This window comes from Hippoglossus stenolepis, chromosome 4 (assembly GCF_022539355.2).
Source record: "Hippoglossus stenolepis isolate QCI-W04-F060 chromosome 4, HSTE1.2, whole genome shotgun sequence".
NCBI lineage: Eukaryota > Metazoa > Chordata > Actinopteri > Pleuronectiformes > Pleuronectidae > Hippoglossus > Hippoglossus stenolepis.
The window spans coordinates 2280577-2306603 of record NC_061486.1 but is presented as its reverse complement, the minus strand read 5'-3'; the positions used below and the strand labels follow the sequence as shown (position 1 = coordinate 2306603).

Genomic DNA, 26027 nt, shown 5'->3' with positions numbered 1-26027 from the left:
ATATGTTAATGATCACATGTCCAGACTTGAGAGGATAATGAGACCAGAACAGCCTCTGCTCCCTCTTTCCTCTCCTCCATCTCCTCCTCCTCACCGTCGTCTTTACTCATGATCAGCCGTCCTCTAGCGAACCACTAGTAATGTGGACATGAACGTCTTTACCAGCTTCTCTTCTCTCTTTAGAACCACGACACTCGGCCTCGACTCGGCAATCCAGCTAATCTTTATCATGAATCATTTTAGAGATGCTGCCGGTTCCGTGTGTTTGATTATTTTTTGTTTGGGAGAACAGCTGTTCACCTACTTAACCCGGACACTGGGTCTTCCCTCCCAGTCTCCCAGTCTCTCAGTTGTCAAACACACACACATGCACTCATGTGCCATGAACCCTCTCAGGTCCCCTGTGGCCCCTGAGGGATGGTGTTATATTCCTGCTCCGCAGCTCTACAGTAGCAGGCTGCATATTCAGTTACATCACTGCAGTGGAATCTAGAGGGCAGCTTGTTTTTGTGATTCTGTGTATTTTCATTGTGGCTCTAAATTCACGTCGGTTATTAAAAGGAGTTGTCATAATGTTAGTCTGCGTGTTTTTTGACTCTTGACTTGAGTTAATAAAGTTGAGTTGTGACTCCATTTTAATTTTTAAAATGTTAGTGACTTAGTTACATGCCTGAGGTAAATGGATAACGCTCAAGGTTATACATCCAATATGTACATGCAGGAACTGTATGCAAGTATCTTCATATCCTTTTTCACACATGATCTCCAGAGACTTTCCGGAGTTCAGTGCAAGTCTGAAAGCAGCTTGTGTGTTGAGTTTTACGTGTGTGAAGGCAGAAAAAACGACCAGCGGTGCTACTGTGTCGCACACCACCACCGATTGTTAATTGACGTGGCTCTAAGAATAGGCCTCGTGTTATACCAGACTAGTTACTGTGCTTCATTCATGTGGCCAGACCAGCTCGGCTTTGGCTCAGCTAAGTTTGGTACAGCTGGTCCAGTTTAGTATTTAGACTTTGTCCAAGTCCCTTGAGGTTGTACCTCCTGCCAGCACCGTCCACATATAACTGCTTTTACTAGAAATGTAATTCTGCTCCATTCCATCTGCTGGTGTTTGACGTTTGATTTTTCATTCTCTGACGCTATAGTGTGTCACACCTCTGCTTCACATTCACACCAATGGCAATATTTATATCGACGTATGTTGTTGCTGGATGTTCTGCTGTGCCAGTGAACAAAAAGGGATTAACGTGCCTTTCTCACAGTCTTCCTTGATTACTTGCTCTTGTTACTGATAAAGAAAAAAGATAAGAACTAGCCGATATGAGTGGTTCACAGAAAACTGCTGGCAGCATTTATGCCTCCATAAAGTCCATCGGTCAGGCTCTATAGAGTCACTTCTTAAACTCCCCAACTGTCTTTGTCTCTTTCGTTTCCTCTTTTTTGTAATATTTTCAAATTCCCCAGGTTATTGATGCCTATTTAAACTATGTAGACTCTCAGCAGGAGCACAGACACCATCATGTTTCAGCAGCATGCTTCATCACGTCATAGACTCTGCACGTAGCAGTTAATTGCATGTGTTGGTCCAGAGCCCAGAGCCGCCTGTTCCACCTGTGTCAGTTCACCTTGTGGCAAGTCTCTACCTGCCGGTGTGAACGCCTGTTCTTCCTTTTGACAGCATCTGGAGAGGCAGGGCTTGAGAGAGTTACATCTAGACGGTGTGATTTCTTTATTATTAGGGTTCGATAGCGACATATTAGGAACCACTGCTATCTATCTATCTATCTATCTATCTACATGTCAATTTTTACTCACTAATATTAGTAATCTGCATTGGCACTCAAAAATCCACATTTGTTGGTCTCTACTTTTAAACTTTTGATGAGAAGACTTGTTTTCAAAGTACAGGCAGCTCATGGTTTGGCATGAAGTGTTCGTACTTTAGCACAAAACAAATGTTAAATGTTCTTGGTCTGTTGTATTGTGTGAATAGTTGTGATGTGTGTGTGTGTGTGTGCGTGATGTAGAAAGAAGTGACTGCCACAGAAACAACAGACTGTCAGTGTGTAGAGTTGCTTCAAGAGTGAGCTCATCGGCGTTAGCAAGAAAAGAGGGTGTGTGTGTGGGATCGACAAATCGCACGCACACACACAAACCCTGCCGATGTCATGCAGAGAATGCAAGGCAGCTGAGCAGTAACATTGTGTTCGACCTGGCTCATTCTTTCCAGGTGCAGACAGACATCGTTGTCTGTGTACATTTAGGTTTACATGCAAATGCTATCAAGGTGCGTATAGGGCACGTTGATGCATGACGCTCAAGCACATTCCTGTCCAAGGAGTGGTCGTGTGCGACAGAGAGAAAAGGTTCACTGATGAGCAACGTTTATGTAACTTTGTGTCCTCTCTGTTTGTGTGTGTGTGTGTGTGTGTGTTTTTCTGTCTGTATTTATCTATCTGACCCATGACCTTTGACCCTGTAGGCCCGTTAGGGTTCAGAGATGAAAGGCTGTTGAGGTTACACTGAGAATCTGCCACAGGTTTGTGTGTGTGTGTGTGTTAGTGTGGAAACAGATCAAACATCTGACCCCCATGGACCCCATTAGGCTTCCTCTCGTTTCCACACACTTGAGCAGTAAAGCAGTGAGGACACTGTTGTACATCTGCCACAGAAGGAGAAACCCAGCGTTTTCACATCCCCAAGCCCACGAGGATCTGAGAAGGTCCACGTGACGCAAGGCTTTGTGCGGACGCCCGTGTACACACCAATATGTTGTGTCTGTGCGGACACTGGTACCAACTGTGCTTGAGCTGAAAGACAAAAATGGACAGTGAATCTGAATAGAGAATGTTTGGAGCTCAGCCAGCTGCCCTCATCTCTACACTTCTATAATTAAAATAATACAAAGACAACAGCAGACAAAGCAGCTCTTCTTCTTCCTCTTGCGTGCATATATAGGCATCTGTATGGAACATGTCCTCCATCAGAGTATAATACAAAACACTATGTGTCTGTGGTGTCCGCAGATGTCAGTGTTTGTGTGATGAAATACAACTGAGCCCCTAACCACTTCCAGACGTACTCCCACGACACTCGCAACAAAGATTTCTACACTCTGACGACCTGACCTGAACCTTCACCAGCGGTCGGTTGTAGAAGAGGCTCATCAACATGATACCTGCTGCTTTGATGAAGATTTCCCTGTTTTATGCACAATCACAGAATCATTACATTTGTGTGGTTAATGAGCAGCTTACACTTGGAGACATGAATTTCTCCAAACATAGTGTGGAAATTAGCTTATTGAAATTTAAGTCCCCCTCTGACTTTTTCTATTTATTCAATATGAGTAATTTCATTCGGTTGTGTGAAGTATCCCAATGTGTGTTTGTACCATATGTGCATATATGCATACAACGCTTCTGCTGCATGTTTCCAAGTTGACATCTTTTTCGCCTACTTCTTCTTTGTGTATTGCTTCCTCCTTTTCATCAAATATTAAAGTGTAAAATGATCAAAATAGGCTTCAAAACACACGTTTCAAGGTTAAACTGTGTCGGGCCTGAGGTCAAAGTGCCGTCCTTGATGCATGTAGCAGTAATAACAGAGGATGTTCTTCACTGAGGCTACACGTGTTATTTTATACACACAAGAGGATGAGAGCACAGGCTTCATGCCTAAAATGTAAACCTTCTTAACACTCGGATCCAGCTTCTCTCTCGTCTGTGCCACACGAACGTTTAGCTCGTTATCTTTGTCCTCGGCTCAGATCAGAAATCCTCTCCTCTGATCTGTGTGGTCAACACAGAGCAGCAGCATGCACAAGTTTAACAGGCTTTAACCGGCAGAGCTCACTCTAAGTCCTGATTAGAGGGACCACTTTTAATTATGGCCAATTCACCAAGAGGAATACCGTCAGAGTTAAAGGTGCAACTCAGCTATAATCCTGAATGCTTAAACTTAAGGGATAATTAAATACAGACTGGAAAACTATGGCCCTGTGCAGAGCTGGCATAAACATGTATCTTTGGTGATCCAGTCACAAACAGACAGCTCCAAGTATGTCAGTTCACACTTTTATTAGAATGAATAAGAATCTCTGCATGCGTACATCACACACACACAATATATATATATATATATATATATATATTTTTTAAAACCATGTTATATAAGAGGCAAGAGTTGGAGGATCTTTGTATTTATAGTGTTGCTTGTGCTAACAAGTTTTATAGACTTAAATCGAGACACTTCTCCCTTGTAGAGAATTAAGAAGCTCAGCCTGTGTTGCCTGTGAAGAGTTGATGTCACATGTTGCACCTGATGTCAACAGACACTATATCAACTCTTCAATCAACATGTTGGAAGATCAGTTTTGTTTGTATGAAGGTAAAGAAACACAGCGTGACGACAGACAAACCTTTCATGGTTCCCTCTCTACCTGAGCACTGTTCTGTGCACTCACCAGCAGCAGCACCACACCTTGTCCCTGAATGACACGAGGCGGCCTGGTGCCTGCTACGTTTCCTTGATACACAAAACCAAACTTGACAGATTTCAAAAGAGGTTTTTTCTTTCTTCTTCCGTGTTGGTACAGACAGACTCTTAGCGGCTCTCACTGCTCCTTTAAGCATGATGTGTTACACAGAACACGGAGATCTCCGTGTCTCTGCAGGTCTCAACCTGCTGCTGTCACCAGACTCACCACTCCCAGTGTCACTGTTTCACATTCCTACACTTTAAGTTTCCCACCGAGCAGAAACCTTTAATGTTCCCCACTCTACTCCACAGGCTGTGGTCCCAGTTTTGATGCTAAACGGGTATCTACACTGACAAAAATAAGAAATATATAATAACACGTTATATCCTCTCAGACAATGATTAAGAATCTGTGTGAAGTGAATTAAAACACCAGAAATATTTTAAAACGTTGCAAGAAGTTTAAAGGATTGTTTCCATGGGATCTTAAAAAGATGTCTTAAGTTTAATAATCTGAACTTTAGGCCTGAAAAAGTCTTAAATATGTTAAAGTTTTATGCAATAAATCTTTAATGCTTTTAGGTAGATCTTAATTACATTAACGCTCATTTAAAACCAGCTCTTCCTGAGAGATATTGGTGTTTCGAGGGTTATTCTCTAGTCGTCTCCTTCACTTATCTTCAGTTATCAGGAAGTAAAAGTAATCCTGGGACTGTGATATTCCTTCATATCTGTCGTCCTTGATGGTTTTAAATTTCATTATTTTGGTCTTAAAAAGTCTTTAATTTAACTTGTTGAAACCTGCAGAATGTCCTGGATAGAAAATGCACATTATAGGTATAAGAAAAAAGGAAGATATGCACTTGTAATCTTTCTAAATATATCACAACCTAGATTTTTTGATTCATTGTGTTCATTTGAGAGATGGCCACAACACCTCCATATCATTTTTTATATCATGGAACGGTCTTGTTGATTATAAAGCTTGATTCAAGTGTTGAAAAGTGTTTTTGCCTGAATTAAATGACCTTTAAATATATAAACGTGTTGTTGATGATCAGAGACTGGAGGTCTTGGCTCCACTGATCAGCGTTTGAATCAGTGACATTGATGAATGCGTCTTCACTCCGCTCGGTGCTAAACTAAGCTGCAACTTCCTGTCTTTGCTCTGCCACTTCCTGCTGCATTGTCCATAGCTCTGTGAGGGAGGTGGGAGTGTGGGTGGAAGAGGGGGCATTGTCTTTCCGCTCTCCCCCCCTTCTGCCCCCGTAACTTTGAATGTCTGTTTGTTTATGTGAAATGTATCTCACCCCCTCCTCCCCCTCCTGCCCCGGTCCAGTCTCAGTTCAGGGAGGGAGCTCTATGATTGTGTGTGTCGGGGGCGAGTTGGGGGTTGGTATCGGTCTAGGGGAGGGTCACAGAGTGAGGGAAAACGGGCCGAGGGAGAGTGAAGGGTGCTATTATCCACAGGGCTCAATGGGCGCTTTGTGCCGGCAGCCGTGGTGGGACGGTGGGGAGAGGGGCCGGGCAGCGAGTTGCACCCAGTCGTAATGTTTTTAAACGCACCGCGCAGGAGAGGGAGGGAGAGGAGGAGGTGTGAAATTGATTGATCCTTCTTCACATCTTTAACTCTCATTAGTGATCTCTCTCTCAAAGTTGTTGTATCCAGTCTGGGCCCAACACTGAGAAGGAAGCAGTTGTGTGGCTGGTGTGAGTCTCAGTTTACACTCACTGTACCGCTCAGTTCATCCTGTACCAGTTCACCTGATCCTCACTCCAACACTCGTCATTATCAGCTCGTCTATTATTTCTTCTAGAAGTTGTTCAGCCTTTAAACTTTCAGACAATTGTGACAAGAGCCCATTTTATATTTTCCCCTGAGCACAAGCTGACGGCTACAAACGTATTGAGTTTATGACGGACATGAGGCTGAGTCCAAAGGTTCTCATGTAAGAAGAAAATGTTCCACGTTCCTGTGAGATAATTATCGTAGAATAAACTAGAATGTCCCTCAGCAGAGCTCATATCTCCACCCGGGCCCAGCTGTCGCTTACATTCATTCAAGCTGCACCAAATTAAAATTGACTATTAAAACTTTTGTTCATTTATGTTTATATCACTCTTAAACAAGTCGTTTTTGTTTCACATGATGCAGTTTGAGATATTCCAGAAATTCAGAAGACCAGGATCATTTAACAAAAAGTGGAAAGTGAAGGACTTAATTTGATGTTTGAAACAAGAGACAATAGGTTATTTCCTGGGTGTTGTTGGAAATCTGTTCAAACCAGATAAAACAAGTCAGTTTCTTCTTGCTAGGAAATGACCTCGTTTCCTGTCCCTCTCCTTCCTGTTTCCTCTTCCCTCCTTCACGTGATGGACGCTGCCTCTCAAAGCTCGTCTTACTTTTCAGCTGTAGCTAATGTTTGTGAATTGTAAACCACAAGATTTAGCCCTGTAGTTTAGGTTAATATTTCAAAAGATTATGAGACGACAAACATTATTTTAAATCTGTTTATGTTGATAATCAGCGATGGTGGCTTCAGTGACGCTGTGGAGACTTGAACATGTCTTTTTGGTCGCTCTGCATCTTTAAATATTTCCCTTAAATGATCTAACAAGTCATAAAAATGGCTGTAAGTGTTTCTGACACTCTGACGGATGATGTGCCATAAACGGAGCTCTTCTCCGGAGAGTGGCGTGACCGAGCGTTCCCGCCTCCCTGCAGTCTCGTGCCTACCTCTGTGCCACGAGCTCCTTCAAAATAAAATGATTCAAAACACATTTGTGAAGAATGCTGGCAAACCAGAAGCATAAAAACACGGGATTCCAACCAGCTATTGATGTGTGATTTTGTGCGGGTGTGTGTCTTTTCCCAGATGTCCTGTGTTTGCGATCTGGTGCACCATTCTGATATTTAATTACACGTGTCACAGATGTTTGTCGGTTTGATTCCCCTCTGGTTTTCAAATCGTGGCCGAGATCTTTCTGTTGGGTTCTCAGGGTTAATGGCAGTGTTTCTCAACCTGTGGCTCTTTGTGTCAGTGTGGGTTACGCTCGGGTAGGTTCTGATGTGACAGAGGGACTATTTTCTCTTTTTTCTGTGTGGGAATGAGTCCCGAGATTAAACAAAGGGTGGATTTATTTGCCCTGTTTTCATTGACATGGTCTCAGAGGAAGAATGTAAAGAAACGTATGGCGATGAAATGTAGTTTGACGTATAGGTGTGTTCACTATATTCTTATCCAATGGTTAAATTGTACTTTGCTATAATAGTTCTTACGTGTTGCTATTGTGTTATAACTTCTGTCTCCTCCCCTTTTCTCCTGCTACTTCCTGTCTTATCAAAGCAGCTCCCTGGCCTCCCTTCCTGCCCATTGAATTTCATTTTCTTTGATTCTCAACTCAAAGTGGTTTATTGTCATAAAAAAGCTGAGAAAACATTCAGACTCTGGCTATGAATACTCACAGTTTGTGTCTCGTTTGTTTCTCCTGCGCAGACATTCACGGCGTGGTGCAACTCCCACCTACGGAAGTCGGGCACGCAGATCGAGAACATCGAGGAAGACTTCAGGGATGGGCTCAAACTCATGCTGCTGCTGGAGGTCATCGCAGGTAACGCATGTGTACAACCTCAAAGTCAGCAGGAAGTCGGGCTCGGTCAAAAGCCTTTTCAATTAAACTAAAACCGCTGTGATGATGTTTGATTAGTGGTTGTTTCAGAACAGAGGCCGCAAATGGAAAACTGTCCAGCCCACCACACACACACACACGCTCCCTCACTCACTCACTCATTAGTCAGAGAAATGTCTTCATATGTTAAAGATGTACAACATCACTGCCTCTCCCAGGGTGTGGTCACTCTGTTTCCAGCCTCTGAATTTAAAAACACACCCTGTTCTGCATCTGTCAGTCTGTACGACCGTGTTCCTCTCGAGGTTTCTCCTGTTTATTTGGAGGTTACAGTAGAGAAAGCTGTTCCTGTCGGCTCAGTAGATAATAATTTGAAGTGCTGTCATCCCATAATAAAATCTGGATGTGCAACCGGCTTCCTTTTTCACAGTCACTTCAGTTTTTTCTGCTGTCTAATGTCGCTGCTGACTGACTGACGTTCTGCTGAGCCTGTGGAAACACCGCAGGAGCTAACTCACTCACTTTTTGTTTGTTCCCCTGTGTGTGTGTGTGTGTCTGTGCATTTGTGTGTGTCCACAGGCGAACGGTTACCCAAGCCTGAGCGAGGAAAGATGAGGGTCCACAAGATCAACAATGTGAACAAAGCCCTGGACTTCATCGCCAGCAAGGGAGTGAAATTGGTGTCAATCGGAGCAGAGGGTAAATATGCAGTCGTGCATTCATGCATACACACACTCGTATATCAAGGACCCTGAAATAGATGCACACGGCACCAAACACATCCAGTAGATGTGCTACAATGTAATGAACTGCAGATATGTTGAAACACTGTCCCAACATGTACAAGTGGATATTAACACTTCATTCATCCACCTTCACCCTTCCTATGATAAACTTGGATATAAGTTTAGACCAAAAGAGACATTTTGAGTTTTTCAGTTTTCATACTTGGTGGCGGGTTTCGAATCCACACTTTTTGTGAACGAGAGATGGAAAATAGATTTAGCCTGAAGTATCTTTGATCAAATGAAAACGACGAGTCACTGGTGACAGCGAGAGTGTAACTGATGAACTGGAAGATAAAGCAGGTGAAACCCGTGTCTGAGCTATGAGTGGAATCTGACCCAGTCCACATGCCTCCTCTCCAACATGACTTCCTGTCCGTCTACGAGCCTGACACATCTGTGGATCGAGCCCGGAGTTTATGATATTTATGTTTTTGAAAATGTTGATTTTCACCTTCACAGAGCACAAAGTTGATTCATACAACACAGAAAAACATTGAATGGAAATTTGTCATTTTCAAATGGTTAAATATGTTTCTCATGTAGTTATGATTAAGAAAAGCTCAGGATTTTTATGTATTTATTTATTCAATGTGAGAAATCGTTATTAAAGCTTCACTTTCCCAGAAAATCCTTGAGATTCAGCTGCCGTGGGACATGTAGTGCTCCTGTGTGGGTGTGTTGGCGTTATTAAATGAAAGAGCAGATGTACGACTGTAAAACAGCAGTGACACACAAGATGCATATTCCACAGCGTCTCTAGAAGAAACTGAAGAGAATTCCTTTTGTTTTTTTGTGCAGAAATTGTGGATGGAAATGCGAAGATGACCCTGGGAATGATCTGGACCATCATCCTCCGCTTCGCCATCCAGGACATCTCTGTCGAAGGTAAAGCGTCCAGATGTTTCATTTCGCATTAACACATTCAGAACCGGCAGCAGTTCGGCAGAGGAGTGCCTTGCTGAAGGGCACAGCTACAGCTTGACTGGCAACCAGGTTTTCAGGATTAATTAGCTGACAGAGGGCAACCAGGGTCTTTGGCGTTTACTCACGATGCATTGTGGGAAATAGAGTGGCAGTAACGAGGCTAGAGACACACACACACATATATGGTGGAACAGGTCTGGTTCTACCTGAATGCTCATTTAGAATGATGATGATGTGAAACTACTCATTTAAATGCTACAGTTTTATTATGAATATTATTACAAAAATCCCAATAGCCATGAAATAAGTTCTGTAAAGTTCTGTTTCAAACTTATCTAGTATCAAAAAACTGAAAGTGATGAGCCACTTCAAAGACTCAAAAATCAGAGGCCAAACTTTCTGGAGATCTTAATGACATTTAAAATAACTGACAGTTTTAAAAGATGTTTTTGGAATTCACCCTGAACTCGCAATGCTGTTATTTTTTATATATTTTTTCATATTACTGTTTAGATGCATATGGGACTGGAAAAGAGCCTTAAAACGTCATGAGAACATTTTCCTTGTGACCTTTATTAAAGGAGAAATGAGAGTCCAAACAGATGATACATGATGTTTCAGTTCCATGTGTTTCTCATGAGACCAAATCAGCATGAAACATTTACTTAAGATTTGATTTTGGAAAAATACAGTGCGGTGATTTGAGATGTTATGATCTCATGTTAGTGCATCAATTTATTGATTTCATTATTATCATCGTCATCTTATTATGCGATGGAAAAAATGCAGTATAATAAATCTCAACATCAAATAATGTCCAAGGTGTTGATTTCAAAGTAATGTTTTTGAAACATCAAATTTTCTGATGATGAGCCAATCAATTCATCCACTGATCGTCAGAAATCCCCGAACAGTAACTGGTGTTTGCACTTCTCCAGGTTCCAGAATGTTTCTAGTCTGTTTATTTTGTGTGGATGAATCATGACACAGTTTAATCTGTGATGGGTCTAATTAAATCCGTCTGCATTGCATTAACTCTGTTGGGTGTGGGCCACTACACTGACTCATATTTTTTATTTTCCTCAGCGACTGATATTTTTCTGTAGTAAACGACAACAACATCAACAGCAGTTTATATTTAGCACAGTTGTAACTGCAGTGTTTCTCTGATGCTGTTGATGGAATCAAACAATTCAAATACTCCAAGAGACGTTTCTCCAGACTAAAGCAGCGATGACCTTTCCTCCTCTCTTCCTCCTCCTGACCTTCTCCCATGTTTCCTCTACGTCTCCCTCACAGAGACCTCTGCGAAGGAGGGTCTTCTCCTGTGGTGCCAGAGGAAGACCGCTCCCTACAAGAATGTCAACGTGCAGAACTTCCATATTAGGTAACACACACTCTTCTTTTAAGGGTCACAAGGGTCATTCATGGTTGAAAGGTGGTGATTGTCTAGTGCGAGTTCCTCATGGGAGAGTAAAACTCTAGAGAAACTCTGATTAAGTTTATTATCTGGGGTCTGCAGCAACGATCTAGCAACTGGGTTCTATAGAATATGTTAAAAAACGATTCTGATACTGTGGTCTGTAAAACACAAAGACTCTCTCCGTTATAACTGTGTGTGAGTTAATACATTTGGGACTTTGTGTGAAATGATATGTTCAGGTGCTGCTGAATGAAATCTCAGACATGTTGAATACACCTGAGGTAAACTACTGTAGTTCTGTAGAAAGGTCGCCCCCTGTTGGACTAATCGGGACATGTCAGGTTGTACGAGGGCCCCTGTCAGACACCACATGTAACGTGTGTTTCAAAATGAAAAAGAAGAAGATATGTGAAAGGAAGAATTCAGAATATGTTCAAATATTTCTTATACTGTGACAGATTATTGTGTGATACATGTCCAGTTGTAGAAGTATTTTATACAACACACACAATGGTCAAGTTATACGCCAATACTTTTTAATTATCAACATTTTCTCAGACGTAGCTCTAGAAAGGTTCAGGATTGAGTAAACACCACATTTATAGTGTTTGCACATATTTTCTGCAGACGCACACGTCCTCCTCCTGATTGGTTCTTGTCAGTCACGACTCGACTACCAGGAGTGAATGCAAAGTGTCGCTAACACTTACTGTTACTGTCAGGAACCGTTTTACTTTGTCGTCACTGCAAGAAATCCATGCTCTTGTTTTCACCATTGCTGTTCCTCGTTCACAGTATTTTCTGTAACTAGGCAACCGTCTGCAGAGAAGATGATCTGCTCCCTGGTTATAAGTGTTTTCACGTGTTAGTATGGATGGAGAGTATTTCTGAACCAGAGACGCTCAGTTCATCTGTTCTTTGTCTCACAGCTGGAAGGACGGTCTCGCCTTCAACGCTCTGATCCACAGACACAGACCCGACCTCATCGACTACGACAGCCTCAGGAAGGTGCGACCCACTCCCAAGCACACACACATGATTCATGACTATTGCTAATCATTTGTTAATCAGCACATTTATAGTCCCCTGACACTGTGATTGGTTGTTCAGGACGACCCAGTCACCAATCTGAACAACGCCTTTGAAGTGGCTGAGAAGCACCTGGACATTCCTAAGATGTTGGACGCAGAAGGTACGTTTGAGCTCGACTGTGAAACTGGTTGTGTATATTCTGACAGATATCGTGATCAAGATTTCACAATTTTAGTTGAAATTCAATTCAAGAACAATTCAAGTCACAACATGTTCTCTTTTGTTTGGAGAACCTGATTCTTCTCTGTATAAAACTTGAATTTATCGCACTTGTTCATAATGTGATTATGAGGATGTTTAGATTTATTGTGCAGCCCTATTCTTTTACACTAAACTGTATGAAAACTGTTATTTATCAGCTACTGGCTGTATTTACATGCACACAAGAAGGTGACGGTTTCATATAAAGTACAACTCACAGCTGTGATTCATATATAGTTTACTAAAAACAGAAACTCCTTTAAAATCCATATGTTGTAGTATGAATAATATCTGCCACAGATTCACAATAATTCTCCTGATATTAATTTAATTTCGGTCTCACTTCCATCAGTCACAGTGTTGATGTGCACGTAAATGTCGCTGCTGACCCTGTTACTGTTCATGAGCTGTTGCAGCAGAAGAGAAGATGGAGCCTCCGTCCCTTCATTTCACTCTAACTCCTCTGTCTCCTCTAAAGCTCTGGATTGTGACGTTCCTGTGTCTTTGTCTGTCTTTCCTGTGTGTCCTGTGTCTGCGTGTCCTGCGTGTCCTGCGTGTTCTGCGTGTCCTGTGTGTCCTGCGTGTTCTGTGTGTCCTGCGTGTTCTGCGTGTCCTGTGTGTCCTGCGTGTGGGTCTGACCCATACGAGCACTGCGGCTGATATTTAGTACAGATGATCGGACACTGATATTTACTGACATAACATTTGACCCTTTGCTTCTTAAAAATTAAAAAGTTGATTGAGGTGCTTCTCTGCAGAACTTAAGTGGAAAATGTCCCAGTTTTTAACACCAAAGCTAAGATATTTTGTTCCATCTAAATTTTAAGTGATGTATGGGTCTGACCCTTGTGTGTCCAGTGTTGTTTGTTTGTGTTTCCTCTTCTACTTGTTCTCACTCTGTTGGTTTGTGAATGAATCGTGCGTCGTTCTGATCGCCTGTTAACGACGACAGGAGCTTGTTTCATGTGTCTGTTTGTCAGCGTGTTTAATACGACTGTGTGTTTCTACATGTGCGTCTGTTGTGTATACTCCCGTGTCCTCTATCTGGCCTGTGTGTGTTTTTATAACCACTGTCTGCCCCCCCCCTTGTAGATATTGTGAACACTGCTCGTCCAGATGAGAAAGCCATAATGACTTATGTGTCCAGTTTCTACCATGCCTTCTCTGGAGCGCAGAAGGTACCCCCCCCTGACCCTCGACCTTTAACCCTCTGTTACTAACAAGGTGCTGCTTCCTGTCCAGCATGGCCTCTCTCTCTCTCTCTCTCTCTCCACAGCGCTGCTACGACCTGGGCATCAACAACGACACTGGATGTGTTGGGACACAAACACACATATACACACACACACAAACACACAAACAGTGTGTATGCAAGTTGGCTGGTGAAAGCAGTAAATCTTCAGCATGTTATGGTCATGTGACGCACTGTCATAGAAACGGGTCTGGCCTGGTTGGAATTTCTTAATCTTAGAGTAATCGAGTGAAATAAAAGGATCTGGAACATAAAGATAAATAATTTAATAAGTGTAGATGCCTCCCCCACCTCTATTGTTTCTCTCCTCCCCTGCTTCACCATCTCCTCTCGTATTTCTCCTCCCCTCCTCCCCCCTCTTCGCTCCCTGTAGGCCTCCGACAGGAAGCCAGTGGATGCGTCTCTTGTTTTTCTCTTCCTCTAATTAATTTTCTGGCTCTTTTAGAAAGTGTTTGTGTTTCTCTGCGCCCCCGCGAGAGAACGTGTGTGTGTGTTTTCTGCACTTGTTCCATCTACAACTTGTACTCCCTCATCATTTCTACATTGAATCCGAAGCTGCAGAGAAAGTTTGTTTAAAAAGACTTTGAACAAATAGAAAGAAACTCTTTAATCTACAGACTTACTGCTTTTACCAGCTTTATTCTTTATTTACCTGCATCACAAACACTCAAACATATTATTAACATTTATTCAACGTCTGCTGCTGTGTTGGTTTTTCATCTCGTTCATTTGAGAATTTTTAAATAATTAGCAAGAGACCTGCACTGAGACCCTGAAACTGTGTAAGTCCTCTTCCAGCTACAGTGTCTTTATTAGGAACAAAAAACATAAACCTTTTTATTACATTTTTGATGAATATAATAGTTTTTTAATTCTATAATTTATATAAATTTACCTTTTGCGCTTTAAAGATATAATGTGTAACAATTCTTACTTGACAGAACGGCAACGTTTTTAAACTTAAGAAGCTGGAAGCACAAAGTGTTTTTATCGCATTTTGTGTGATTCGGCTCATCAATACGTCGTTTTAGAACTTTTATGACACTTCTTGCAGTTTGTAGTCCTTTATTCTCTCTCTCCTACACACACGTGTAGTTTCAGGCCTCAGTGCAGTTAGGATTTGTATTTCCCTCATTGTCTCCTGCTAAATGAACCAAATGAAAATGCAGAGTTTGAATAAACTGTTTGAGTGAATTCACCCTGACACAGATTTAATGAGCCTGATTTACGAGCTGATGTGTTTGTGTCCCAACCTCGACCCTGTGGCTCCAGTGTCCCTCCACTCTCTCCCCCCTGCTGCCCCCCATCACGCCCCCCCTTCAGCCTTAGTGTGCCGGAGGTTGTTGGGGCGTGTTACAGGGAGAACTTGGATTTAAAGCGGGAGCCGCTCTCTCCCCTTTCGCTCTCACCTCCTGTGGGGGTCGAGGACCCTGTAGCTTTGGGTAGCTTTGGCTTCACTCTGTCTTTCTCTCTCTCCTGCTGGGTGATGTGTAGACATCGTGGGTACGCTGAGGCCAGATGAGAAGGCCATTATGACCTATGTATCCTGCTTCTATCATGCCTTCTCTGGCGCACAGAAGGTGAGCGCCTCACGCTTCAGACTCACACTAACACTTCTCTGCAGCAAAATCTGCAAAACCACAAATCCTCCTGTAAAGAAACATCATATGTTTATATGTTCATGCAGCGTAACAGTGAAGGGCCACTTCAGAAACAACTTCATAGAAAGAGTTTTAATCCTTTTTTTAGCTGATTTTTTTACTTATCATTTGATCCAAGCATAGAATAATTCTGATTATTTGCAATCACATTCATGGTCAAAGATGCTCTTCAGTGTAATTTTATAAACTCAGGGAAAGGTCAGATTAGGATGATGAAAGGAACTCTGGGAAATGCTTTCTGGTGCTTCGGTTTCAGACTTTTGGACATCAACTGTGTTTCCCCCGACAAAGAGATTAACTTTATGGTCTGGATGTAGATTTAGTCCTGTAATCGTCTATGACGAGTGTCGGAGATCTCTCTGACTGTCGTTGGTGTTTTTTAGTGTTAAACTGCTCTTGTTAAGTTTCCAGTGGGATTATGTAGCTCCTGAATAATAAATCTCATCTGAGGTTAGGTTCCACTTTACATAAAGATCATAAATCAGAATCAGAGAAATGTTTAAAAACAACATTAAGATTTGGGGAAACCAGACCTGTTTGGTGGAAACACTTGTTGATGTCACCAGTTTCTTTTCAGCTATTAACACTTTTCAATTCAAAATGTTTTTGTTATATGATGTGATTCATGTATGTGATGTGAAGTTTAATTTAAACGATGATGTATTTTAAGGCAGAAGATGAAAAATGCTCCCAAAAAGTTAAGATCAAACAAAAACTGTGTTTGTTGTACAGAATATATCGTCTGTAATTAGAGAGTGTGTGTACTGTGTTTTATTTCCAGTGGTACAGTAGTGTAATGTCCTAGGCAGACGTACTGAGGTGGATGGCAGCTCTACATGAACCTGTAACTAGACGTGTGGACTGACTCCTGAGCTGTGACAGGAGACGCATGAAGCTTTAAAACACACACATTGATTCTGGCACTGTTAACTAACCATTGGCAGCTGGAGCATGTTGATATCAGTCCAATTAGCTTTTGTGTTTTTGCACTTTTATAATAATGTGTTTGGGTTTATTCCAATTCACTGCCTGTGTGTGTGGAGTGTGTACGCACAAACTTAGATTTATTTGTTTTTATCATAATTGTGGTAATAGAAACTAATAGATTAATTAATTAATTTACATTAGGTGACTTTGAAGTGCAGCATCGTGTTTTGATACGTAGCCACAGTGAATGCTCTCACTCAGCTTTGGGCACAGCGATGATGACGGTGTGTTGTTTAACCACCGTGAGCGCCGCTCATCACTCTGTTCCCTGATAGGCTGAGACAGCTGCAAATCGTATCTGCAAAGTTCTGGCTGTCAACCAGGAAAACGAGCAAATGATGGAGGACTACGAGAAGCTGGCCAGTGATGTGAGTAGAGCACCTGCAGAACCCTTCAGCACGTTAACACCGATCCAGATTTGAAGTTGTCCATCGCTGACCAGCTGGATGTTTTTCCTGACGTGTTTTTCCTCATCTTCCCGTTTGCCTCCAGCTGCTGGAGTGGATCCGTCGGACCGTCCCCTGGCTGGAGAACCGAACCCAGGAGAAAACTGTAAATGACATGCAGGCAAAACAGGAGGACTTCAGAGACTACCGCTGCGTCCACAAACCACCAAAGGTTTAAATGAACTACTGGATTTCATACGCACTCGTTTTTGGTTGGAGATTTTAGTTTCCTCGGCTGAATCTGCTCACGAATGCTGAGTCGACTCGTTCTGTTTGTGTCTTCAGGTCCAAGAGAAGTGTCAGCTGGAGATCAGCTTCAACACTCTGCAGACGAAACTGAGGCTCAGCAACAGACCTGCCTTCATGCCATCAGAAGGACGCATGGTGTCTGTACGTATTCAGAATTTATAGAACTTGTTTTTAAATAGTCTTGGAGCATAATTCAGAAGTCTATTATCGGTTTTCACCATTTAATTCATACGTCTCTGCACAATAGAAACACGAGTGTGGTGTTAGACTCTATGCAGACAGACTGGTTCCAGTCCTGTTCCCCACAGTGAAGGTTTAACATGAGTACTAACCTGCTGTATGGTCTCAGGATATCAATGGAGCGTGGCACACTCTGGAAGGAGCAGAAAAAGGCTACGAGGAATGGATTCTCAGTGAGATCAGACGTCTGGAGAGACTCGAACATCTGGCCGAGAAGTTCCACCAGAAGGCTGCCATCCACGAGTCCTGGACCGATGGTATGTAAACGCAAGCCTCCATTTCAAGATGTCTCTTCTTCATCTTGCTGAACCTTTCTGGAGTTTTTTAAATCAAATATGATCTTGATTCAGTAAGTTTCTGTAAGAGAGCAGGTGATATTTAAAAATGCTAGTTCACCACCTACAGTATTTTCCCAGCCTCTCTTTAACTTCTGTACAGCACTTAAGAGACTTGGTGAGTCGTAGTGAGACATCCAGGTTAAATCCAGTGAATAAATGAGGTCTGTGTGAATGCAGGTAAGGAGGCCATGCTGACCCAGAAAGACTATGAGACTTCCACCCTGTCAGAAGTCAAGGCGTTGCTACGGAAACACGAGGCCTTTGAGAGCGACCTGGCCGCCCATCAGGACAGAGTGGAGCAGATCGCCGCCATCGCACAGGAGCTCAAGTAAGGACGGAGGAAAAGAGGTCTTCACGTGATAAAGTTAATAAAGCCGAGGTCAACACTCTGAGCCAATACGTGCTAATGACATCAGACTGGAAATGTGAACTATATATCAGATCAGTTCCAGAGACTATGCTGTATTTAGTTGATCTCTGAGTCCTGCCCATCACAGACATCACCAAGCTGAAAGGATGACTTGACATGGTAGAAAGATTTTACCGCGTAAAAACGAGGAGCTCTCATTCTGACACAGAGCCACAGCATGAGATCATAAGAAAAAGGATAAAAGAATCTGTGATTATAAACTTCTCTCTTCTATTCTTTGTGTTTTCCAGCGAGCTGGACTATTACGATTCTGCCAGCGTGAACGCTCGCTGTCAGAAGATCTGTGACCAGTGGGACAGCCTGGGAGTCCTGACCCTGAACCGCAAAGAGTCACTGGAGGTATGAGCCAGTCGGAGGTTGTCAGTCTGAGTTTGGTGTTGAATGAACAATGTCCCTCACACTGTCGACTCTAGGCGCAGTCGAGTGTTTTGGTTTAAAACATTTTCTTGTGCAGAAGCTTGTGTTAAAATATCTTAACATCAACATGAAATATAAAAAGTGACACTTCAAGTCAGGTCGGCAGAATCAGTAGAAAAACATCCTAATATTTCTCAGTGGAAGGTTTAGAAAAATCACGTGTTTTCTCATCACTATTTCCCAATTCAACTTTAACAAACCCTTCTTGTATCTTATCTTTCCGACAGAGGACAGAGAAGCAGCTGGCGTCGATAGACGAGCTTTACTTGGAGTACGCCAAGAGAGCGGCGCCCTTCAACAACTGGATGGAGGGAGCGATGGAGGACCTGCAGGACATGTTCATCGTCCACAACATCGAGGAGATTCAGGTAATTGGATACTTGGACACTGTGCAAAAATATACTGTTCTACATGTGTAATAGTGTCGGACGCAGGTAAAACCAAACATGTTTCCTACGTCAGGGTTTGATCACAGCCCACGAGCAGTTCAAGTCCACCCTGTCGGAGGCCAACAAGGAGCGAGAGGCCATCCAGTCCATCCAGGCCGAGGTGCAGAAGATCGCCCAGAGCAACGGCATCAAGCTGAGTGGAGCCAACCCCTACACCACCATCACACCTGAAAGCATCGACAGCAAATGGGAGAAGGTAGGCTGCTCAAATATGGACCAGGTGTTGCTCAGATTTTGATCTTTCCTCGAAGATGTTCTGCTGCGAAACCCCACAATCTGTTGTCTATGATTTCTGCCTCATTCCACCTGCATTTAGAGACACAAACACTGAAGTCGTCAGTGGCTGATTAGTATTTACCAACAAATCTGCAGCGAATCACAGATCATCCACAAGACGAGAAACTAAACTTAATGAATGATCAGTGACTTCCTCTGACTGTGTGTGTGTGTGTGTGTGTGTGTGTGTGTTGTAGGCAATGGCCATGGTGCCGCTGCGTGACACCGCCCTGCAGGATGAGCTGAACAAACAGAACTCCAACGACACCCTGAGAGCCAAGTTTGCCACCCAGGCCAACACAGTCGGTGCCTACATACAGGAGAAGATGGAGGTAAAGGATCAGAGCATGATATCAGTCTTTGTGTTCAGCGTCTTGTTGAACCTGAACCGAAATCGTCCAGATCTTCCTCTAGTGCCGGGCCAGCCTTCTCTTCAGACTTATAATAATAACATGATAAACTTTATTTCTATAGTGCCTTTCAAACCCATAGTTAAAGGGGGCTTCACAAAATACAATATAAGTGCAAATCATAGAAAAGCCAGATCGTACTAATTCAAATGCCAGATTATACAGCAGGGAGTTTATTTTACAAAACCATAAAACCCGTCCCGACCTTTGTTTTAAAACTGGATCGTGGGACTTTTAACAACATTTGATTCTCTGATCTCAGGGATTAAAAGTTCTAAACTATAAAGTGGACCCAGATCATGTAGTGATTTAAGTGATCAATAGAATCTTGGAATTCTGAAGCAGACGGGGAGCAACTGTAGACGGACAACTACTGCTTCATTTAGGAATATGGAGATACGTTGCTGTAGTCTAGTTGGGAGGAAATGAGGGTGTGGAGTTCTACTATGTTTCGGGGGAGCATTGGTTTGACTTGAGCAATATGTCTGATTGGTAAATAGCAGGATATTTAAGACTTTGTCCGCTGCACATTGATTGATGCGAGTGTTTCTGTCGGCAGGAAATCGGCAGGATATCCATTGAAATGAACGGCACTCTGGAGGATCAGCTCACCAACCTGAGGGATTACCAGACGAACATCATGTCGTACATGCCCGAGATCAACAAGCTGGAGGGATCCCACCAGCTCATCCAGGAGGCCCTCATCTTCGACAACCAGTACACTTCCTACACAATGGAGGTAACAAACACACACACACACAAAACCTTTTTTAAGTTCTCTGTAAAGCTCATGAAACATGTTTATTTGTAAACGCCCTCCGTCACCTCTCTCTGTTCCTGCCTTTTAGCACCTCCGTGTGGGCTGGGAGCAGCTGCTGACCACTATCGCCAGAACCATCAACGAGGTCGAGAACCAGATCCTGACACGTGACGCCAAGGGCATCAGCCAGGAGCAGCTCTTCGAGTACCGCGCCTCCTTCAACCACTTCGACAAGGTCAGGGGGCAGAGCTCTGTGCTCACACATCTTTCACTTCCTCTCAGGAGAATCAGTACTTGGATTGGAAGCTACGTCAAATATATAAATACATTGTTTTAAGGTGGTTATACCGAGGAGCACCCAGACCATTGCTTTGAATATAAAATAGCTCAGTATCACCGACTGTTTATAGACTTGGTGTTTAATTCAGCGTAAACTCTTGTTTTGTGGTCATTGTCAAACCTGATAATTTTTAGATCTTGTACCTCATGAGGATGAAAAGGAAACACCCTCCATTTTCACCATCTCACACCACTGTGTGTGTGTGTGCATGTGTGTGTCTGTGTGCGTCACTGATTCATGCCCCTCTCTGTTATAGTGGTTCATAAATGCTCCAGGAGTCACATCAGTGTGTGTGGGGACACAACACATCTGGTTCTCAAACGTTTTAAATATCACAGAATCACAACATCTGTACTTTTTCAAAACACTTGAAAAGTTGATAATGTATTATCCAGTTTTTATAGTTGTTTTTACATTTTCTAGATAGACACATTTAATAAGTTCCACATGGTTTTGGGTTGTAAGCTCCTCAGTCCATCATGGCTGCCTGCTGTTGTGTGTGTTGACACTGTTTCTAAACATCCATCAATGTCTGTCTGTCTGTCCGTCCTCCATGTCCTCATCCCTGCATGGTCACCACCCACCACCGCCATCCCCCCGTGTTGCGATCTGTTCCCCCTCATGACGCTGTGGCGCTCTGTCATTGGGTGTTTGGCCGATCTCAGGACCACAGTGGGGCCCTGAAGGCCGAGGAGTTCAAGGCCTGTTTGATCAGTCTGGGCTACGATGTGGAGAACGACAAGGTAGGAGCTGCACAGCGAGACGCAGGGAGAGAGTCGCTGTTTGTCGAGCTTCTGAGCAGGAGAGCAGAGATCATTGACGGGAGCATACATTCGTTTTCTTGTTTATTAAACGTTTTGTTGGCTTTGTTTTTTACCAGTTTGATCTGTAAAAAGTCTCTAAAGTCACGACCTTAGTGAAGTCTGTCTCTTAAATAAACAAGATCATAACGTCTAAATACAAAAAGATAAAACAGCTGGATTATAGATTAAATGAGATAATCAGTAAAAGTAACGAGTACGTAACAAATATAATATGTACAATGTAAACAGAATTGCACATGTATAAAATTGAAATTGAATAAAACTGGATTACTACTTTACTATTTACTAGATGAGGATAAAATACAATTGCCAGACAAAATACGTCATCCAGTTTTCAGCTGATAATGATGATGTCGTGAAGCCCTTTGTTCCAAAGACCCGTCGGTGCTCAGTCGCTGCTCCTGCTCGGAGGCTCATGATAAACTCCTCGGGGTCAGTCAGGGTTCAGTCCGTCAGCATGGAGGGCAGAGACATGTTGCGTCTCTGTTTGTCCACCAGGGGTCCCTGTTGCTTTGTGCTGCTCCCTCTCACGTCTGTCCGTCCGTCAGGGTTTTGCTTTGCTCCGAGACTTTCTCTGTTAACTGTTTGTGCTTTTTATCTTTTTCTTTCCTCTCACCTCCCCAAACATAAATCACTCTCTGTATTTCTGTTCCTCTTTCTGTCTCCTTCCTCTCCGCTCCTGTCTTTTCACCCTCTCACCCGTCCTCCTCTCTGCCACTCGTCCACTCGCCTCCTCCCTCGCTCCCTCGCTCCTCCGGCCTGTGCTGTGGCGGCCCACAGAAGCGATCGGGACAGATGCTCTCGGAGGATTTCCGGGCTCTACTCATTTCGACAGGAAACAGCCTGGTACTGCTGCTGCATGACGCTCTGACAGGGAGTCTGCAGGTCCACGAGTTGAACAGATTCTAAATGACCTGAACGAGCCTGAAGCTTTGACTCCATGGTTTGGAAGCAGCTCAACATCGTTATGTTAACTTTGTGGTGATAAATCATAAATTGACTCGTTCGTGATCAGGGCTGGATACTGGAGTGTGATACTTCTATCTTCTTCTTGTTTAATTCTACAATCACATTTATCAAATCATAATAGTTGTAAACTTGTACATATTGTTATTTTTGAAACAGTTAAATTATAGCTGATTTATGTCAATAAAATATATAAATAAAGATGGACGACGTGTCGGCTCCCAAAAGTGAAGCCTAAGCATCTCAATCGCCCCTTTAAATAAATCTGGCCTCCTCCATGTTAGTGGATGGAACATTTTTCTCAAAGATGGTTTGAGTAATTTTAGGTAGTTCTGTTTACTGGGAAAAGTATATTTATTATTTATTTTTACCAAACCTCAGTAGGTTCAGGTTTGTGACAATATTCACTCATATCCAGTTCTGTTCATGTAGTATAATGATAATATCAGTCAGTGTAATCTGTTGATTCTGATTGGACGCCTGCAGACGTCCTGTCTGATGCTCGGCTGCTCGTCTCATCTTGTCTCGTCTGTTGCTTTTGTCCTTTTGCTGCTTTTCTGCCCTCGAGGGCGACTGAAGGAAACTTTGCATGTTGACGTCAAGTGTCTGTGTCTCTCACTGTTATTAACCAGTAACATCATTTATGTAAATGTAAAATATTGGGACTAATATCCATCTATTTCATGGTCCTGTTGTTTTACGGTCATCACATCCCGTCTGCGTCTACGTGTGTGTGTGTACAAAGTGCTCTCTCTTCTGGGTTGACCTGTTTTTTGTTGTTTCCAGGGCGACAGCGAGTTTACTCGCATCATGAGTATCGTGGACCCCAACGGCAGCGGCGCCGTCACCTTCCAGGCCTTTATTGACTTCATGTCTACGGAAACGACCGACACGGACACCGCAGACCAGGTCATCGCCTCCTTCAAGATCCTGGCCGCTGATAAGGTGAGTGTGTGTGTGTGTGTGTGTGTGTGTGTGTGTGTGTGTGTGTGTGTGTGTGTGTGTGTGTGTGTGTGTGTGTGTGTGTGTGTGTGTGTGTGTGTGTGTGTGTGTGTGTGTGTGTGTGTGTGTGTGTGTGTGTGTGCATACAGCGATGTACTGTGTTTGTTTATGATGCAAAATTGTCTTGTTTGTAAGTCCTGAATTTTTAACCTTACTGGTGTAGTTTTGTATTTGAGCCAAAAACTACATTTTGGTGCTCACTCACTGAACCATCATGTGTCTCCATCAGAACTTCATCACGGCCGAGGAGCTGAGGAGGGAGCTCCCCCCCGACCAGGCGGAGTACTGCATCGCCCGCATGGCACCCTACTCGGGGCCTGACGGCGTACCCGGAGCCCTCGACTACATGTCCTTCTCCACCGCCCTGTACGGAGAGAGCGACCTGTAGAGCAGGAAAGAGGAAGAGGCTGGATAGTAAATGGGGTTGGGGGAGTGAAGGGGGGGATGAAGAAGGAAGGAAGGATGGTAGAGAGGTTTTCTGCACGTGGAGGAGGTGCCAGTAAGAAGGAAAAGTGAGTGGCGGTTGTGAGGTGCCCCTGCGTGTGCCGGTTTCGAAACGTTGGAGGCTGTGAGCTTGTTGATTGAACTGTAGTTAGGTTTGACCTCCGCTGAATGTTTTCCAGCTCCTGATGAATCAAGGTGGAGTTTAATGAACGGGCATATCCAGGGGCAGGTGTGGGACGGGCGGGTTCTGTAGTGCGGGTCCTTAGCTTCACCCTCTCTGTCTTTTGGTCGGGTCAAACAGAGGTTAGGACGTGGGGAGGGCGGGGGCACAAGCTAATCTGATACTTATGCTAATTTTTGTTTATTTTATTATAATTTTTTCTTCTTGCCAGGGGGCGGGGTCACGTGGTTCGGCAGGGGCAGGGCGGAGTTTGTCGTGGTGACTGGCGAGGTTTGTGTATTAGATCCTAGAGAGATATATGCTGTGGGGGTCAGGGGGCGGGGGGAGGGAGGGGAGGGCGGGGTGACCAACCAGAGATGAAATTACATATTTACCCATAATTCCCGTGTTGCTGGATAAGGTGACCTGTTAACCTCAGCTCTTTTCCTCCTCTCGTCTTTGTTTATTTCTCTTTTTTTTTTGTTTTCTTCCTGGAGCAGGTGGGGGGTGGCGTCGGGTGGCGTTGGACGGGGACATTGATCGTAGTGGGGGGGAGGGGGGCAGCGCTGTACATACTTATTTTTTCAGTGCGAACAACGACACACGCAGTCCCAGTTGGTGAGAACAAGTGATCATGGGCGTTCCAACTGCCGTTAATTTAAAAAAAAAAAAAGAATAAATCAATCAAATGTAAAAGCCGATGATATCGACACGGAGCAGTTCCTCCAGTGGAAAGGTTTGAGCTTCTGGAAGTTTCTTAAGGTTTTTTTCTTTCTTTTATCAATGGAAATCGTTGAAAAGAAGTTGGTCGCCATGGAGACGAGGCCTTCCTGTTCCTGTATAAATGCCATGACGGGCAACATCCATAATAATCCACACAAATTTGCTTCTGTGAAACTGTTCTGCTGTTGTGGGCATCAGGTGCTTATTCAAATACAAATCGACACATTTATACAACGAGTAAGACGAGTCGTCACTTTTATATATATATCGAAAATCCTACACAGACAGAAATGAATATATACACATGTAGTCGTGGAGGCATTGGATCGACAGAATGAAGGTTCGTCCTGGATTCTTTTCCCCGTTAGGGTAACCATGGTAACAGCAATGTGGCGCTCTCCTGATTTGGAAAAACAAACAAATTAAAACGCGCCGATTGGAGGCTACAGCCCTGTTCCTCGCTCGCTCGCTCGCTCTCTCGCTCTCTCTCTCCCTCACCCTCTCTCTACCTCCCACTTCCTCCCCCATCCCTCCATCCCCTCATTTATCTCTGAAGGGAAAGAAAATTATTGCAAGGAAGGAGAGGAAGAGGGGGGTAAAGATCAGGGAGGGGTCTTTATGTAAACATTCCATTCTGTGCAAATAAAATAAAAAAATATAAAAAATTTTAAAAAAGGAAATTATATTAAAAAAAAACAAAAAACTATGCAATCATAACATGTTGGATATCTGAGTCCTGGGGACGATCCTGCGACGCCTCCCTGTCGACATCAACCAGAAGGTTTCTCCGCTGCGTCGGCCGTCAGGGGGAGAGGGGGCAGAGGGACGGACAGGGAAGGAACGGAGGAGGAAAGACTTGGACCAAAAGCTTGTTTCTTTTCTTTCTTTTTATTTTTCACGCAAGGTTGGAGAGATGTGAACTCTGGATTTGTGATTTTCCTTTTTTTTGTACTCTTTAATATCAAACCTTATCTGCTGTACTGGAAACTGCAAACGCCTTCTGTCTAATGATAAGTGAGTTTCACAAAGCACACATAAAAGTTTCCTTACAAAATACCTCGGCTCGTCCTGCAGTCTTTTTTCTTGTGTGTCAGTGAGTGTGTGTCAGTGAGT

The 26027-nt window shown here is 43.4% G+C and overlaps 1 protein-coding gene across 5 annotated transcripts in view; it reads left to right on the top strand.

The window, feature by feature from the left end:
• Positions 1-25970, top strand: part of actn4 (actinin, alpha 4) — a 52089-nt gene extending 26119 nt beyond the window's left edge. Inside the window, exons 2-23 of one of the 5 annotated variants that reach the window (XM_035153757.2) lie at positions 7980-8094; positions 8692-8811; positions 9699-9785; positions 11124-11211; positions 12177-12255; positions 12358-12439; positions 13633-13718; positions 16716-16808; positions 16933-17058; positions 17172-17276; positions 17485-17632; positions 17891-18041; positions 18374-18482; positions 18788-18928; positions 19023-19205; positions 19483-19617; positions 20255-20434; positions 20544-20690; positions 21461-21538; positions 22400-22465; positions 23372-23530; positions 23817-25970. In XM_035153757.2, coding sequence (XP_035009648.2) covers positions 7980-8094; positions 8692-8811; positions 9699-9785; positions 11124-11211; positions 12177-12255; positions 12358-12439; positions 13633-13718; positions 16716-16808; positions 16933-17058; positions 17172-17276; positions 17485-17632; positions 17891-18041; positions 18374-18482; positions 18788-18928; positions 19023-19205; positions 19483-19617; positions 20255-20434; positions 20544-20690; positions 21461-21538; positions 22400-22465; positions 23372-23530; positions 23817-23975 — 2637 coding nt within the window. In that variant the 3' untranslated portion in view covers positions 23976-25970. Of the gene's footprint in view, positions 1-7979; positions 8095-8691; positions 8812-9698; positions 9786-11123; positions 11212-12176; positions 12256-12357; positions 12440-13632; positions 13719-15286; positions 15373-16715; positions 16809-16932; positions 17059-17171; positions 17277-17484; positions 17633-17890; positions 18042-18373; positions 18483-18787; positions 18929-19022; positions 19206-19482; positions 19618-20254; positions 20435-20543; positions 20691-21460; positions 21539-22399; positions 22466-23371; positions 23531-23816 lie in introns of all 5 variants that reach the window. The other 4 variants (XM_035153756.2, XM_035153755.2, XM_035153754.2 and 1 more) reach the window with 4 other exon arrangements.
• The last annotated feature ends 57 nt before the right edge of the window (positions 25971-26027 follow it).